Here is an 18,721-nt window from a genome sequence, read left to right as displayed (position 1 = left end):
AGTGCGGGTGTGAACGCCTGTGTGCTGTTATGTAGGCCATGCCTCATGGAAAAGTATTGTCGAGTGAAGAACAAGCATGTGTCTGTGCGTACAAGAACATAGGCCTATCAAATCGGCAACTTGCAAAACGATTAAATCGTTCATGTTGTGTAGTTAATAATTACTTTCGGTTGGGCACACAATACGGAAAGAACGGGAAGTATGGTAGAACGAGAAAACTTTCGGAGGCTGCGAAACGATTAATTGTGCGCAAGGCAAAGGCCAGAAATAGTCCTCTTCCCAAATTGTTGCTGCTTACAATTTACCTATCACATCCAGAAGAATGCCTCAAGATCCATACCTTACCTTCAAGAAACGGAAGTGTAACCACCTCTTAGTGCGACGCACAACTAGGCGAGACTGTAGTTTACAGAAAGAAATATGGCGTGGATATCCGAATGGAATCACGTTGTGTTTAGTGATGAGAAGGAATTAAACTTAGATTATCCGGATAAGTTTCAATACTATTAACATGACCTTAGGGAAGAGAAGCAAGTGCAAACGAGCAGAAATTTCGGTGAAAGAAATGTGATTTGGGCAGCGTTTTGTGTTCAAGGTCCATCCAACATGGCATGGCTCAAGACCAAAATAAATTCATCGACGTACACGCAGATGTTAGAAATAGAAATGTTGCGAATGTATGAGAAGTTGGACGATCAGAATCTGATTTTCCAGCAGGAAAACGCTGCTATCAAAAGTGAAAGAGCAACCCGACAGTGGTGTCAAGATAAAGGCATCAATGTTATGGAGTGGTCAGCGAGAAGTCCAGATCTTAACTCGACAATCCTTGCGTTCAATGTTTATCGCAATGGACGGGAATTTGGGACAGTTGCTGAGTTGAAGAAACAATTACGAGAAGAGTGGTCAGTAATTCCACGACATACAGATCTCATAAACACAATGTCGAAGCGTACATTCAAGACATTCAGAAGAAGAGAGGGCCAATCAAGCACTGAACATTTATTTTCCATTCTGTACTGTACATTATTCTTTCATTTTTGTCAAGGACACTGGGTGCCTTTATACTAATTTCCCCCCCAAATAGTCTCATTTCCATTTTTGTGTAAACTACGCGTGCCATTAACTTATTAGCAAAAGATATGTCTTTGATTGTGTACAATATACAACGCTACTTTCTAAATATATCATCATTATCCATCTTCGCTATCCTGCTTTCTTCAGTTTCAAATTGAATCAATGCCTTTATACCAATTTCACCACTGTATGCTTCATCTTAATGGATACCGTGGTTACCATACAATATCAATTTTCAGGTTTACAAAAAAAAAAAAAAAAAAAAATCGTTTTTTCTCTAGAAAACTACACAGGAAAATTTACACACACATCCATATCATTTTGTAAGATTCGGGTAAGCATCTATCATTGTACTTTTTTTTTCATCAAAAAATACTAATAACACTGTGCATACAGTATATAAAAATCAGAAAAAAAGTTAAATTAAATGTAAATCTTTCCGTTTGACGTCACACAATGCCCGTTAGGCTAAAGGAAATGGATGATTAAGACAAGTGTATGAATTGGTGGAATGAGAATGTGGGAGGAAAGGAAGTACCCCGAAAAAACCAAGGACATGATGTTGTCCACCACAAAGTTACTTGGCCGAGGATATCCCGCATACCAGAGGTAAGCGCTCTACCACTGAGCGACCATGTCCCGATATAAGAATTTGAGTCATTTACAAAATGTTACACTTAAATTTTAATTATTACTTACAATAAGAAACCAAAGTGCAAAGATACTTACATTCCCAACAAAGAAAATTCTGTCCATCTTTAAACACTGAACAATTTATTCAATATTATTATATACAATTTAAAATGTACCCTATAATAGTAGAATAGTACTTCCAAAATATTCATTTGATACAAAAACCAATAATTAATTAATTAGACAAAAGTGTAGTTTTTAAAAAATGAAAAAAACTTACCCAGGCATTCCTATTGCTCCTACAGCCAATGATATAGGAACAGTTCCGAAATCTGGAAGGATAAACGGCTTTAACAAAGATGGTTTGTTCGAAAACGTATTAGAGTGGATAATTGTGTGTGACTGCCATCCAGAGTTTAATACTGCGTAGCTTCCAACTGGAAACCCAGGTTGCTTGCTCTGCACAATTCTGGAACGAAAATGAAGAAACAACTTTATATAAAAACGCAATTAAAAAGGGGAAGACAATTTCATGTTTTAAAAATATAGTCTAAATATAAAAGCTATAAGATTCACAAGGAAAGAAAGAAGAAAATGAAGCTCAAAATAAGAGATTATCCAGAGAAAGAGATACACGAATTCCGTTAAAGAAGTAATAAAATAACGAGCGATAATAGGCACAAACAAGATGTAAAATCCAGAGTAACTCAGAAAAAGAAGATGTTTTGAAGAAGACAAAATTTTCTAGCAGGAAATATTGATATAAAACTGGAGAAAACGGTGATGAATGCATACATATGTAATATGGCGTTTTATGGATGTGAGATATGGACTGTAGAAAAAGAGTAATGAAAAAAATGAACAATGGAAACGTTACAAATATGGTGCTGCAGAAGAATGTTGAAAAATAGATGGGCAGAAAAGGTAACAAATGAAAGAGTAATAGAAATTGTAGAAAAAATTGAATGTACTGAAAATTATTTCAGCAGGAAGAGATACGGTGATTTGAGTTATCATAAGATATTAAAGAATCACTATACCTATGGAGGAAGGCCGCAATTGAAAAATACGGACCAAATAATAAAAGATGTAGAGTAGAAAAATTACAAGGAAATTAAATGCTCGGGACAGGAAAGAATGAAAAGCTGCACGAAATCAGTAGAGAGATTGCTGAACCCAAGACAGGAATACTGCTGTGTAGCCAAATAATTACCTAATGTACGTAATTCTGACTTTGATTCTCGGGATGAAGGGAAATAGAATGTTTTGTGTTAGTTCAACTTCGTCAAATAATTGATAAGCTACCTGAATTAAGAGCTATAAAACCCCGGTCTAGAAAGCCAGAAAGAACGAAGATTGGAGCCAATATACCGCACAAACATTCAACTGAAATCCGTCTTGTCAACTATAGGCTTCCGTGGGTTGTAACTTGACGGAATTCAGCTTTATTTAAATATAAGTATATACAAATAAATAAAAATGTACCTGACCTGATAATGATTTGATTCCTTCATAATGAATGGCACTATTTTCATTGCTGTTGAACATACTTTGCTTAAACATAGACATTGAAGAGATGCAATTAGACTTGTTCTCTATAGTTCTGATAATTTACAAACAAAATTTAATTTTTTTAAAAAAACTTAAATTAATTTTCGAATTATCGTGAATACATTTTCGACATTTCTAAAACAGTGATGGCCAAATGGAAAAATGCAGGCAGATGGATGCAGACCATGAATAAAATTTTATAAGCGTATTATTTGTTCTTTTTTTTTAACTTCATATAAACAGGAAGAGTAAAACTGATCATCTTATATACGTGTCTTGTCTCTTCTTGATGCTCATTTTCTTTAACCTTTAGATTTAGTGAAAAGAGAGAGCGCGAAGAAAGAGAGAGACTGGAATCATGTTTGTTATAATTACGTTAATAGTTCATCACTGGAAAGAGCAAACCTTGGTGAACATCGGAAATTTCTTATTTCAAGTAATCTTGAGCCACCAGTGTTGCCAATTTAGCGACTTTGTCGCTAGAACTAACGACTTTTGGAAGTGTCTAACGACAAAAATTTTTATTTAGCGCCTAGCGACAAATCTAGCGACATTTAGAAATTCAAATATTTTGTTCTATATTTATATTAAAGTATCCAAAATTTTGCAGTTCGTGATATTAATAACTACTTTTACACACTCAGTTGCAATACTGCTATGAGCTACCTACTTCGTTGGATTCATCGCTGCTATGAGGATTATGCCCTTCTTCACTGCGGTTCGGAAATCCGGGAATTTCCCGTATCTAACTAGTTGCGTAAAAGCTGGTAACCTCTTGCATTGCACAGTGCGCACAGTGACAGTGACGCTGGAGAACATTGTGCTTTTCTGGTTCAGTGTAGTGCGTGTGATTTATATATAGGGTGACCAACCGTCCCGTAAAAACAGGATTGTCCCGTTTTTTCACTACCATTCCCGGTGTCCCGAAAAATTTTCCCGGGATGCCAAAATGTCCCGTATTTACGTACATTAAATACAAGAAAGCTTTCCAATCTAAAATTTCTTAATTTATATTATTATTTCCTAATCACATAGCTTAGAAAATACTAATATTATTATTTTCTAAGCTATGTGATTATATTGGAATATGTCTAATTACTGAACAACGTCATTACGACGTTTGCGATGTTGGATGTAGTGGCTGCACTATTTTCCCTCCTAGGCCTCCAAGACTCCCACTCCGCAGACGACAGTGCAAGGGGCTGAAAGTCTTATGAAAAACAAACTGTTTTTACTCTCTGTTACGGGCGGTGGAAGACTGAGGCACTGTCACCAATACAGTACAGTGTTTTCGTGATTTGACTAACGTAAGATGTAACATATTGTCATTTACGAAAGGGAAACAAAAGTATAGAACTATAAAAGTGAAAGTAAAAAGAAAACTAGCTGTAAATGAAATAATGTTTAAAAGTAAGACAAAGCAAATAAAGGGAGTTGAAATCCGATGCTCAGAGTAGTTTGTTAAAAATTCTGCCACTGACAGATTTTGTTGATTGACAGATGTTGATGAATGTTTTATATATATTTTAGTAATGTTTTCAAAATTTCATTTTTTGTTAGTTGCTGATAGTTACTTATTTAATTAATTCCACAAACTTTTCAATAGGTTTTAAAATGAAAAAAGTGTAAATTTGCCCTTTTTTGTGAGGTACACACACACACAGAGAGAGAGAGAGAGAGAGAGAGAGAGAGAGAGAGAGAGAGAGAGAGAGAGGAGAGAGAACGGAAAGGCAAAAATATATATTTAGGGGAGTAACCTGTCCAAGTGTAAAAAAATGTCCCGTTTTTTCTAGTTGAAGATTTGGTCACCCTATTTATATATTAATTGAACTGCGGTTGTTCTTAATATAAATTATACAGAAATTTCGTGGGGTGAGTTCGGTGAAGTGTTCCAATACGAAAGCAACATGAATTCCCCAACCCTTCCCCCCCCCAAAAAAAAAGATAATCGTACTCAATAAGAGGGAATGGGGAAAAGTGATCCAAAATTTTAAGTATTTGCAAACTTTCAATGCTATATTTATTAATTTTGTATATTCAAAGCGCATAGTGCAGTATTTTTGTCAAGATGGCCATTTTTTTAAAAGAAAAAAAATACTCGAGTCTTCCATTGTATATGAAAAATATTTAAATTATTTTAATTCCTTTGTAAAATTGCATAGCGACATTTCTAGCGACTTCTAGCGACTTTAGAGTACTAAACTAGCGACATTTCACACTGGCGAGTTGGCAACAGTGTGAGCCACACTTAATTTTTAATAAAAGAAAACGTTGGTTCGTTCCATATTAATACTACTGGAACTACGAGGACTGACAAAATGTATCATGTATTCTGTGTCAGAAATACAAGGTTTGTTCTTTCAGCAGCAGTCAAGAAAAGAATCAAAATATAATTTAAAAATTATATTATTTCTACTCCACACGACAAGGAATATACTGTCTGTTAAAGATTGCAGGCTGCGGCAGCATTATTTACTTAGTATCTCTAGACGTAAACTTACCTTGCAACTTGCAACCCAATCATAGTACTTCCTACTTTAATGGGAAAAGCTCTGAAACAAAGAAAATATCCTATATAAGATATTTATTTTGCGTTATAACCATTTCATACAATATTTACTGTATTTAAGCAACAAAACAGTTTATTGTTAACGTACTAAAACGTTATTAGGGGCAATCAGAAAACAATTTTGAAGTCAAATTCTAATGTTCTACTTTTAAAATTAATGAGGTGATCTGGCGTCTCAGTGTTAGAACAATTATCTCTGGTGTGAACGACCATAGCTTCGATTTCCCATGTAGTATGACATATTTCCTTGTCTTGTCTCGTCTCGAGTTTTCATAAATAAGACACACTGGTTGTTAATCCAATGTTCTCGAGACTGCTGCCAGAGTGAATGTTGCTGTGCTGAGCTTTCGTTACATACAGCGGTAACATCTTCAGAGCTATGGGTTGAAGACTTCAGGCTTCAGACTTGTTCTTGGCAGACTTGTTTGCCTCTGTTTGAAGTTTCGGGCCGAAGCCCTTGCCTTCCTTTTTCTAGTGTGATTGTATTTTGGTTTTTCCTGTTCTTATGTAATCTTTATTTTGAGAAGTCGCAACTGTCGCGCACTCCTTGGTTCATATCTGTGTTGTGCTCAGTGAGGAGGTTGTGGCATCTTGTAGATGTTGCGTCGTGGGTTGGCGGTTCCTATACGTTGGACATGAGGGTGTGGGGATGTTCTGATGTTGCACCAGAAGGTCGCTGGTCGTCTTCTTCTTTCTGCATCCAGAAATGACAGTTCCAGGTCCTCATGGATCTGCTGCAAGCTTGTGTCCATTGAATGGCCAGTGATGGCCCTGGCTGCTCTGTTTTTTAGCGCTTGCATTTTACGTAGTCTTGTTCTGGAGGAGTGTTGCCACTCAGGGTGAGCATACAGGAGGATGGGTCGGATACTCATGTCATAGACGTGGCGACGTGTCTTATAAGAGAGGGACGGGGAGAGGAGGATAGGAAGGAGAGCCATGAACCTTTGCAAGGCTTTCTTTGTAACGGCGTTGATATGAGCTTCGAATGTGAGCTTCCGGTCGAGCTGGACCCCCAGGTATTTTGTTTGATCTTCTTCAGGTAGTAGGCCTCCTGCAAAGTGGAGCTGCGCAGGAGTCATGTTTCTTCGCTTTGTGAAGTTTACTGTTGCTGTCTTCCTGGCGTTGACCTGGATCTTCCAAGTTGAGGTCCAGCCGTCGATGAGTTGCAGGTATCGTCGCAGGTATGCGGTTGCATATCTCTCGTTGCCATGACTCGCGAAGATAGCAGTGTCATCTGCAAAGGTTGCAAGGATGGTGTTTGGGATGGTTGGGATGTCGCTTGTGCACATAGCGTAGAGGATGGGGGAGATACAGAAGCCTTGTGGGACCCCTGCGAGGATCGTTCGTGGGTGTGTACGTTGTTTTGCGTGGCAGACGAAGAATGTTCTATTGTAGAGGTAAGATGCGATGATCCTGACCTGGTAGTGTGGAAAATCCTGGAGGTGGAGTTTGTGGATCAGCCCTTCATGCCACACCTTGTCGAACGCCTTTTCTATGTCCAGAAAGACTCCCAACCCAGTGTCGCCGTAATGAGTTCCACCACTCGGACGAGCTGCAGTTCGGCACTGTGTCCGGCTCGGAAGCCGAACTGATGTTCTGGAAGAAGCTGGCTGGCGTCGATGAAGTCTTGCAGCCTCCGTTTGAAGATCCTCTCGAACACCTTGCTTGTGTGCGAGAGGAGGCTGATCGGTCTGTAGTTGAGGGGGGTTCTTCTGGGCTGTACCTTGTTTCAAGATCATCACAATATTGGCTTGTTTCCATGCCTGCGGAAAGTGTCCCGTTATCAGGATTACATTGAAAATTCTGCAGAGCAGTACCAGGGCCTTGCGTGGGATGTTGCGTAGGACTTGCTGGATCTCTCAGAAGGTGGTGAGTGCAATTTGTGGTATTGGATTTTCGAAGTCGGTTTCTTCGATGATCCGTTGTACAACTTCTTGGATGGTCACTGGCACAGGGGTGTTGTTGTGTTGTAGGATGTTCTCTAGTGTGTCTGCAAACAGCTCGGCCTGCTCCTTTGGTTCATAGAGAAGGCCTTGCGGGCCTTGGAGTGGGTCCCCCTGCTGGTTTGGAGAATCCTCTGACCAGTGTGCTGGTCGTACACTTTATATTGTAGTCTTAAGGAATTGTTGTGTTTCTATTGGTTGTTGTTATTAGCCAATAGCGTGCTCTGATGTTGCCGGTGGAAACTGTTCTCTGATTGGCTGTTTGTTCTTTTCGTACTGAGAAGCTGAAGCCAGATATCAGGTAGATGATAACCTGCGTCTCTGTTGATGGAGAGCTTGTATGTGTACGAATGTATGTGTACGAATAGAGTTTCATGTATTTTCCTGTCCCAGAACGGTTTGCTTTTCTTTAGAACTTCAATTTGGTCCCACATAGCCGTATGATTGTATTGTATGCAGTGTTCGGCTATTGCAGATTTTTCCGGTTGTTTCAGTCTGGTGTGTCGCTGGTGTTCTTTCATCTTGTCTTCAATATTCCTTCCCGTTTCGCCTATATAAGTGGTGTTATATTCAAATGTGATCCTATAGATGCCCGGTGTCTTTAATCCCAATGGAATGGGTCTTTTTGGGTTGGTAGTAAACTCTTGATATTCGGTGGAGGGCAGTGTGCTATCTACAGGAAACCCACGCTCACTGATCTCTACCTCGATGGTTCCAGTTTTCATCATCGTGCAACATCAGGATCCACCGGCATCATCAGAGCATGCTATTGGCTAAAACAACAACCAATAGAAGCCTGTTTTACTATCGTCAAGAAAGCTATATTCACGAAGGGGAACAGTACTTTTTGTGTTTTAGGTTCTTCACATTTTTGCCTCATAACTGCTGATATAATATAAAGCTAATTTAGCTAGCACTACATTTAAGTCAAAGTAAAATATATCTTCACTGTGAGTCCTGAGCTGTCACTGTTGAGGCAAAATGTCCTAAACAAAATATTCAAAAGCGATCGAAAGCGCTACAGAGAAACTAGACAGTTTAGTGGTAGTAAGAATCCTTTACAATATAGACAATTTAGGGTTTTCAAAGATACAGATTTAGTGGTGGCAACTATGCTTTTCAATTTTCAAACCAATTGTTTTGCGTTGTTTTCTGAAAGATTTTGTGCTGCAAGGCAAGAAACTCGGAAGTTGTTCTGCATCACCCGCAGTGGGAAAAGAGGCGTTTAATAGTATATTGTGTAAATGAAGTTTTGGTTGTTATTTACAATCAGTAATTGTAAAATACAAGTTAAGACGACTTTCTAATCGATTTTACAATCAATTTTTCACTTTATATGCTCTTGAATTTTGTGAGGTCTAATATGTATGAATTATGTTATAATTGCTAGCTAATTACGATGGTGAAGCAGATCTATTCTGCAAGTTATCACACTACTATGACATCTTCTTAAGCACCGAAACGAAATGCATAGTAATGCATCTTATGTGCCTTTATATTAACGAACAAGAGAGTGGAGCTTACCATATACTGATTACTAAATCTTACCAGTATTTTGACTGCGGGAGTTTTAAGACTTCTTACTGCCCTTCCCCACTTTGCTCTTATTTAGTACTGATTTCAGCAGCAATTGAGCTGCTCTGTAATGGGAAGTTCGGAAGTCTTTTAAATGCTCTTTATGAATTCATTGAAATAAGGTTTCATGTTAGTGGAATAATAGAAACTATGCTTTTATAATACTGTATCATAATAAGATCAAGTCCACATGAACATGAAATTATGCGAGAACACGAGACTTCTACAGTTGCCTTCTTTTGCAACAATACCTAAAGTTTCTTCTCGCAAATGAGATGAGTTTTTTGAGTCCATTACTCATGGATTTATATACATTCGAAGAGGCAATTATGTCTTCCTACACCTTTTAGATGTTGATCAATATGTTCTGACTTGAAATAGGCTAAACCTTTCAAGCAGGCAAAGAAACAGTTTTACGTCCCACTCTTGTGTCTTGCAGGCTAAAGAAGGATGATTATGAAAACGAATGATTATAAAATGATCAGAAGGTATTAAGTATGGGAGAAAACGAGATAGCATTGAGAAAACCCACAGACACGATGTAGTCCACCACGAACTTATATGCTCTCGAAAATAACCTCTTTGCCTTTGATAACTATATGTAGGATTTTTTTTATATAACAAAAGACTAAAAGGGAAGAAAACTTACCGCATATAAGGATCAACACTCAACCATACTGCTTCGCAAAGTATTTCTGTAAAATAAATAAATAAAATAAAAAAGTAATAATTGCAATAAATGTTTATTTTATTAAAATGTTTATGTATTTGGTCTAGGAATTAATTCGCGCGGTTGGTACGCATACATTGAAGCTGTAGTACAAACACAAAATACATAAATACCTTAAGAAAAATATTGTCCATCGCTAGCCACCACTTTCGCCCATCTGTCAGGCAATGTACGGATTCCGTGGCGAAAGAAGTCCTCATCCTTGGAAGCGATCCAGTCAGAGACCCATGTTTCGATATCTTCTGAAGAAGTAAACCGCTGTCCAATCAAATCGTTGTTCATGCAATCGAACAAGTAGTAGTCCGAAGGAGCAACGTCTGGTGAATACGGCGGGTGGGGTAAAACTTCCCATCCGACATTTTCTAAATAGGTTTTGACCGGTTTTGCGACATGTGGGCGAGCGTTATCATGTTGAACAATAAGTTTATCATGTCTGTTCTCCCATTCTGGTCGTGTTCTGGCCAGAGCTTGCTTCAAACGCATTAATTGTCGTCGATAACGTTCTCCATTCATAGTTTCACCCGGTTGCAGCAGCTCATAGTACACCACACCTTTCATATCCCACCATATGCACAGCATAACCTTTGCACAGTGAATATCTCGTTTTGGTTGTGATGGACCTGGTTCACCTGGTTTCACCCAGGCCTTTTTTCGTTTAGGGTTCTCGTAATGGATCCACTTCTCATCACCCGTAATAATTCGATGCAGAAACCCCTTTCTGCTCTGTCGTTGAAGCAGCAATTCGCAAATGGTTTTTCGTCTTTCAACGTCTCTGTCTTTCAATTCATGTGGAACCCAATGTGACATCTTTTGAATCATTCCCATGGCTTTCAAGCGTTTGGAGACTGTTGTTTGATCAACGCCTAATGCTGCTGCAAGTTGTTCCTGCGTTTGACACGAATCCTGCTCGAGCAATGCTGTCAATTCTTCGTCTTGAAATTTTTTTGGCTGTCCAGCTCGCACTTGGTCTGCCAAGCCGAAATCACCACTTCTAAACCGTGCAAATCACTTCTGACACGTTCGCTCAGCTAGAGCATGGTCATCATACACTTCCACCAAAATACGATGACTTTCAGTCGCACTTTTCTGCATGTTAAAGTAATGCAGCAGGACACCCCGCAAAAACACTTTATCAGGCACAAATTGCGCCATGTTCACTTAACTACAAACTGGTGTTGTTGACGCTTTAATCCACTGCCCTATACTACGAACGATACGCGATGACAGGGGTTTGCAACACATGTGTGGATACACGGAACTGTGGGACGCTCCGTTCGTTGCGCCATCTCTTGTCCACCCGCACGAATTAATTCCTAGACCAAATATATATAAGAACAACAATGGAACTAAAATAAATAATAGTAATTTCAAAAGTTATAAATTAAGTGATTAAGCTTATACTGTGCTTGGGCTTTGTGAGCAATATAAAGTACGAAATTTGTTTTCCTTTCTTTTTTCTATCTTGAGTCCCCTCAGCTATTGCTGCATTGTCAATGCACTATAAGTATAAATTATTCTGTGTAATTTATTTTATCCAATATAAATTAATTTTTTGATTGACACATTTGAATTGGCGAAAGTTTATAGTTTATATATATATATATATATATATATATATATATATATATATATATATATATATATATATATATATATATATATATATATATATATATATATATATATATATCGGGTGTTGCAAAATAAGTGTTACACTCCCACTGCGACTCCTCCCACTGCGACAAGAAAAAAAGTTCTATTGAACTTTCGGCTATCGTACATAGTTTCGGATCTACAAGGTGCCGAAAACGTGGGAAAATGACTTTCGGACGCATATAGTTCGGAAACTATCCAATGTAAAGAGAGCGGGTAAAAAATTCATTGAAGAAGTCATACCTGCTGTATTGAATTTTGCATGTTTCACAATCCTACCATGCACGCGCAAGGGATTCCCCAAAGGAACGTAGGGAGTCCCGGATAATCTGCCAAATGAAAATTGGTCTAAATGGATATGAATTGATAGGGTTTCTACCAGGTAACAATAGTTTGTTTTTATTAAGTCGATATCTGAAACAAATACAAAATGGCGGACAACTTCATTTCCGTTGTGTGTGGTTGCATAACCACCAGGTACGGATGCTGGCCAACAGTGACGTTCTGAGTATTAAGTGTAGCGAATTTGTACTCAAATTATCTAGAAAGACATCTGGAGTCTGTAGAGCACAACATATCAAGCAGGGTGATTCACATGTGTGGAAACACTTAACGAAAAATGTCCAGAAATACTCAGTAAACGTGAGTTCAAACCGTCGGAAATGTAAGGAATAGCATCAAGAACATGAAAGCCATTGCCAATTCACCAATAATATTTCCTCAAACCGATGCAATATGATGTGCGCGGTTGCATACCAATAAGGATGCAACAACTGAGGCCAAGTTGAAATTGTGCAAGGGGACTCACAAAGAAACTGGGTAAACGGAATGAATGTCAGTAGTGGGATCGCATGATCGATATTGAAATGTGGCCAATGTGTGTGTTGATATCAACATGTAGCTAATGGACAAATGTCAGCATGTCCCACTACTGCTAGGACAGCGTCTCACGTGCTAAAACTAGAAAAATAACGTTGTACTGTACATTCTGCTATTACATCTGGTGCACTTTTTGGTAGAACGTAACTACAACACAATTGTATCAATGCTCCTCTTTGTTTGGAACATTGTTCCACAGTCGACACATATGGAAAGAAATCTCTTAATCCATGGTTCCAATTCTGATAGAGCGTGAAAATAACAAACTTTTATCATGTCCCACGTCTTCTGGGACATATGATGTACTCGAAATATAGGAAAATACCTCCAGAAATTCGTATCTTACACACAGTGCACATGCCAAGACAAAGACGAAAATGAACCAAGTTGGCACATGTAACACTACTGCTGGAACACCATAGATATGGAAAATAAAACGACATGAGAAATAGGAAGAAATGTCTTAAAGCTCTGATTGTTTACAACTGCGCAGTAGGAATAACAAACTGAAACACACAAGCATGTCGGGTGGCTGTACAAGAGCGATTGCCAAACTAAGTGGGTACTCCTCAAAGAAATGAATACAGAGAAAGTGATTCTCCCTCGAAGCCTCAGGACTAGAGCGCTCGCTTTCGCTCGCGTGGTCGCAGTTTCCAATCCTACTGGGAGCCTACGGCCTCAGATTCAAGACCCAAGTTGTTATTTTCCTATTTTTCGCACGTGGGAGGGTGTCCCAGAAGTAGCGGGACATGTTGACATTTGTCCATTTGCTACGTGTCGATATCAACACACTTCTTAGCCACATTTCAATATCGATCATGCGATCCCACTACTGACATTCATTTAGTTTACCCAGTTTCTTTGTGAGTCCTCTTGCACAATTTCAACTTGGCCTCAGTTGTTGCATGCTAATTGGTATGCAACCGTGCACATCATATTGCATCGGTTTGAGGAAATATTATTGGTGAATTGGCAATGGCTTTTATGTTTTGATGCTATTCCTTACATTTCCGACGGTTTGAACTGAAGTTTACTGAGTATTTCTGGACATATTTCGTTAAGTGTTTCCACACATGTGAATCACCCTGCTTGATCTGTTGTGTTCTACAGACACTCCAGATGTCTTTCTAGATAATTTGAGTACAAATTCGCTACACTTAATACAGAACGTCACTGTTGGCCAGCATCCGTACCTGGCGATTATGCAACCACACACAACGGGCATGAAGGTGTCCGCCATTTTGTATTTGTTCCAGATATCGACTTAATAAAACAGATTATTGTTACCTGGTAGAAACCCTATCAATTCATATCCATTTAGACCAATTCTCATTTGGCAGATTATCCGGGACTCCCTACGTTCCTTTGGGGAATTCCTTGCGCGTGCATGGTAGGATTGTGGAACATGCAAAATTCAATACAGCAGGTATGACTTCTTTAGTGAATTTTTTACCCGCCCGCTTTACGTTGGATAGTTTCCGAACTATATGCGTCCGAAAGTCATTTTCCCACGTTTTCGGCACCTTGTAGATCCGAAACTATGTACGATAGCCGAAAGTTCAATAGAACTTTTTTTCTTGTCTCAGTGGCAGGAGTCACCTCCCAAGAGTTGTAACACTTATTTTGCAACACCCGATATATATATATATATATATATATATATATATATATATATATATATATATATATATATATATATATATATATATATATATATAAACCGGATGATTCAATAAGAACGTACCAGGCCTATAATGCAGGTAATACTGCACGTAGAGCCTTCAAACAAAAAAAAATGCATTACCAAATCGTATGTGTAGAATCCAATAAAAATAGTAGTGACACCAGTGGCGTATCGTGAATATCTCCAACGGGGGTCATCTTCAAAATTTGATATGGAAACAGGGGTTGGTTGTGCCTCAAGGTCCGTCGACCCTACTGTTCCGCGCTTTTACAGGTCCCTTCATAACTCGCTGTTTCTGCGTAGCCACTTTCTCCAGCTGTAGTGTGACGTCACCGCGGTGAAGCAGGAACAAATATCGTGTGCTAAGCCTATGTTCCGCTGTAGCGATTTGCAAAGGGAAACTAATTTTTAAATGCAATAAAAATAAATACATACAGACACAATGTGTACTCATTATAGCATTGAGTAGCACTTGAAGAATAGCTTTAAATCCACTATCTTAAAGAACATTCCTCCTGCGGAGTTCCTGTTTTTTTTTTTTTTTTTTTCTATTCAAAAACCGAATTCTGAAGTATGTCTTAGCCGTGTCGAATAGTTTCAAGATCGAATTGTCCTTCTTAGGACATAAAACGGTCGGCCAATCACATTCTTTTTATTTTCTTTGATTCACAGTTTTTTGTGAAATGTTCGAAATATAACTTCATACTATTTTATTGCTTCCATCCACCTGGAAGAAGATGAAACGAGACCACCACGTAGCCTCATATTGCCACCATTGAACTTCGAAAGAATCGCAACTATCTTGAATCCTGAGACTTCAACTTTCGATATGATTTCGAAGAGTAATTTTTTACTCAGCCTTATCGAAATCATAATACTTTGGCTGTTTCCACACATCTATTAAGCCTCGAATCATTGCCACCTGGACATTTTTGTGTAGTCCTAAAAATAAATAAACCTCTTGGTCATAGCATACGCGCCTATTAACATTCAATTCATCAAATATAAGCACTGAAAATTTTTCCACACTCTTTAAGTAGCGCTCTTGCTAAGTCAAAATTTTCAAAACTGGGGTAAGAATACCAGGAAAAAACGGTAATTTTTGCATACAACGTCGAAATGTTGACACATTGGGTACGGGGATTCGAACTTGTAACCGCAGATGATTGTATAATTTATCAATGAGGCGTGTTGTGTTAATGCACGAATGATATCTTAATCAATCCACCTTAGTTTTTTCTTGCCATTTATTAGCATGTTTACTTGGTCTAGTGTAAAACTTTTTCATAATATGTCATCACCCGGTTATTAACCACTTTATTGAAACGAACACAATATTATATTTTAGAACTGGCCTTTGAAATTAATTCTTTATTATATTTGCTTTCCAATTCTTTTAACTTCGTTTGTAAACATATTATTTGGCTTTGTACTATTATGAGCAAAATAAATGACGAGTCTCTTTATTTTGAAGTTTTTTGAAAATATCTCCGTTTTCTTTATATGTTCGAAATTTCGGAAGGTTTCCCCAGCAGGACAGGTTAATAACAAACCCGTTTTTAATATTTGTGTTAGATATTAGCTTAAAATAAATAAATTAGAAGCAAAAAACATTAAATCGACAGAAATCTCGAGAATTACCAATTCTGCTAAAGTGGGAAATTTTCAAGAACGCGAGGGAATTCTGCAGTTCAACACGAAGCAGCGACATCTATGTCATTGAGAGAAGCGTGGATTAGATCTACAAACGAAAATTTTAACGAAATACTTCTAGTATGTCTTATTATATGCATTATCAGCGAACTCCAAATATATGAATCTATGCTAAGTATTAACGTATAGATAGTGCAAATAGTGGAAATTACCTATGGAAAAAGACGAATTGTTAGCCCAATCGTAATGAAAAATCGTCTTTACTGTAGAACAGGTTCAGCCTACGTAAGAAAGCAAATAGCTAAGTTAGATAAAGCAATGAGTTTGTATACCGAAGGTAGACGGTTCGAATCCCGTGGAAGTACTGTTGTCATTTTTATCACTAAGGTTATTTTATTTATTTTTTATTTGGGAAAGAATCAAATTGTAACATATGTGTAAAACTCATGACGATACTAAAAAAAAAAAGAGAGAAAATATCGTCGCATTTGCATTAGTGTCTCTAATTTTTGTTTGCAACCAAATTCGTAATTATTTCCCCTGTGCTCACTGATGCATAACGAATGTTTTCCAGTAAATGTTAATTCTAATTTGGAGAATTTTATAGTTTCACAATGTTTCTCACTACATAGTCTTCTATCTACGTGTTTGGATATTTTGATAACAGATTTCCCTATTAAATGTTTAATTTTCTCTATAAATATTTGTCTTAAATTGAAATTGTTTTGAATTTACTACATAAGCAAAGTTGCCCGAAGGAGGAGAGCTCAAGTAATAGATATTCTACGTAAAAGCAACCTATTGTAGAATGATGATGCTTCTTACCTTCAGCACATAATCTTAACGTTAGAGAGTCAGAGAGAGAAAAATCCTGTTTTTCCTCCCCTATGACCACTCATCTTAAAGCTCTACCTATAATGATTCGTGTCACATAATTTCGGCTCTCCAAAGACATTCATATTTATTATTATTATTATTATTATTATTATTATTATTATTATTATTATTATTATTATTATTATTATTATTATTATTATTATTATTATTCCTGAATATGCCACCCTTACATAATGTTGTAATTTTAGACATCTTAGTTTAAAGTGCTTTCTCTTTAGTAATAATTTGAGCAACCACGTCACAAAATTTAAAATGTATGAGGGGGCACGACGTTTTATTTCCCCTCCTCTCTTTTCAGCACCCTCCAACAGAAGGTATATAATTTCTGAGAAGCAGGGCAGACAAAATGAATAAGAAATATATTTAGAGCATCCTTTCCTCCTTCGTGAATGGAATATCACGTAGCATTTTTTATTCTACTGAAGACGACCCTAGGCCGTTATGGTTAGGTAACAAAAGAAATACCTAATATATTTATAGCGCCCCTTAACTGTAATATTACCTCTTCTATATTTGTTCGAGGCTTCCCTACACAACCAAGGGTGACAAAAAGAATAGGAAAAGTGTCTAAAGATTACAAAAGACTTTATATTTTGTCAGAAACAAGGCAGTATATACACAACATTGCTTTCGTTAACAAGTGTTTCACCCTTGAGTCGCTTATAAAATTAGGCAGAATAACTTTTGCCGATAATTGTTCTAGAGGGATTTGTCCAGGATGGTTTGGTGTCGAGCTAATAACGATGAGTATGTTTATTTACATCACTGTTAAAGAAATAGCAAACTTTCTGAAATGAACTTACTTAGGAAACAGATCTTCCTTCTACTTAGCCAGAGGCCACTCTGAAAAATTGCATCTGGCGTTCTGAGTGAAAGTTCTATGGAACTATTAAAAAAATATATTCCCGTTTTTACGCTGATGGTAGAATTTCTTAAACAGTTATTGAATTACGTTCGAAGGGTAGGCGTAAATAGGAACCCCGCAACAATGTGGCGTGGGGACCGCACAAGCTGCAAGGCCAAAAAATATACAGAAAGTACGCAGGGGCGGAGCAGGCCAAATTTTCACATGGGCAAAGTGACTTTTTGGCGCCCTTCCCCTAGTAGTAGCCTATATTTTACATTTTATCATAGTGTTTTTAATAGTTTAAACCAGGAGCGTCATTTCAGATTTTGCTTTGGGGGGGGGGGCAAGACCTCTTGATATAAGTAAAATTTCGCGTTTTTCACTGATTTACCACTATTCTAATGATAAAATCTATATACATCTCAAATTCAGGGGGGCAGATGCCCCTCCCTGCCCTCCCTAAATAACGCCCCTGTTTTAAACCCATTTTCAAAAAGAAATCCATTACCTAGGAAAACTTCACAAAGAATATGGCCCGCTATAAACAATACCAACTCCACCCCCCTGGTCTAGTGGCTAGCACGCCTGCCTTCTGTGGTACCGGGTCCAATACCCGGTGGATTACTGTTGAACGATAAAAGTGGTTCGGATTCCACTATAATTAGTATCCACATCTCCCTTGCCCATTAAGGCATAACCGTGGAACGCTAAACTCAAGCAAACAAACAAACAATACTTAATTCCGGGCACTCTTTATTCTACATGCCATCTCTCAATTTTTCGATACAGCCCCCTTAGTACTATGAAACTCTCTTCTTCCATAGTGAAATGGAAAAAGATCATATAATTGCCACTACTTTACAAGAATATAAACCAAAAACGTCAGTAGAAAGCACATTATAAAATTTACTTTTTGAGGCTCGTTTTGGTGCCCCTCTTTCTCTGGCGCCCCGGGCAGTCGCCCGGCCCTTATTCCGCCCTTGAAAGTACGGACGCATAACTAAGGACTGCGGAGGAGAGGTTAACCTTCATG

At 37.9% G+C, this 18,721-nt stretch overlaps 1 protein-coding gene across 2 annotated transcripts in view; it reads right to left on the bottom strand.

Annotated features, from left to right (window-relative positions):
- Nucleotides 1-18,721, bottom strand: part of LOC145693125 (prostaglandin reductase 1-like) — a 61,540-nt gene that overhangs the window by 24,428 nt on the left and 18,391 nt on the right. For both annotated transcript variants that reach the window (XM_081768849.1, XM_081768848.1), the window contains exons 3-5: nucleotides 9,995-10,040; nucleotides 5,760-5,810; nucleotides 1,988-2,176 (exon numbers count right to left, since the gene is read on the bottom strand). In XM_081768849.1, coding sequence (XP_081624975.1) covers nucleotides 1,988-2,176; nucleotides 5,760-5,810; nucleotides 9,995-10,040 — 286 coding nt within the window. The remainder of the gene's footprint in view (nucleotides 1-1,987; nucleotides 2,177-5,759; nucleotides 5,811-9,994; nucleotides 10,041-18,721) is intronic.

This window comes from Thermobia domestica, chromosome 8 (assembly GCF_964235325.1).
Source record: "Thermobia domestica chromosome 8, izTheDome1.hap1.1, whole genome shotgun sequence".
NCBI classification, from domain to species: domain Eukaryota; kingdom Metazoa; phylum Arthropoda; class Insecta; order Zygentoma; family Lepismatidae; genus Thermobia; species Thermobia domestica.
The sequence above is the reverse complement of the archived record's forward strand: the minus strand, read 5'-3'. Positions and strand labels throughout refer to the sequence as shown.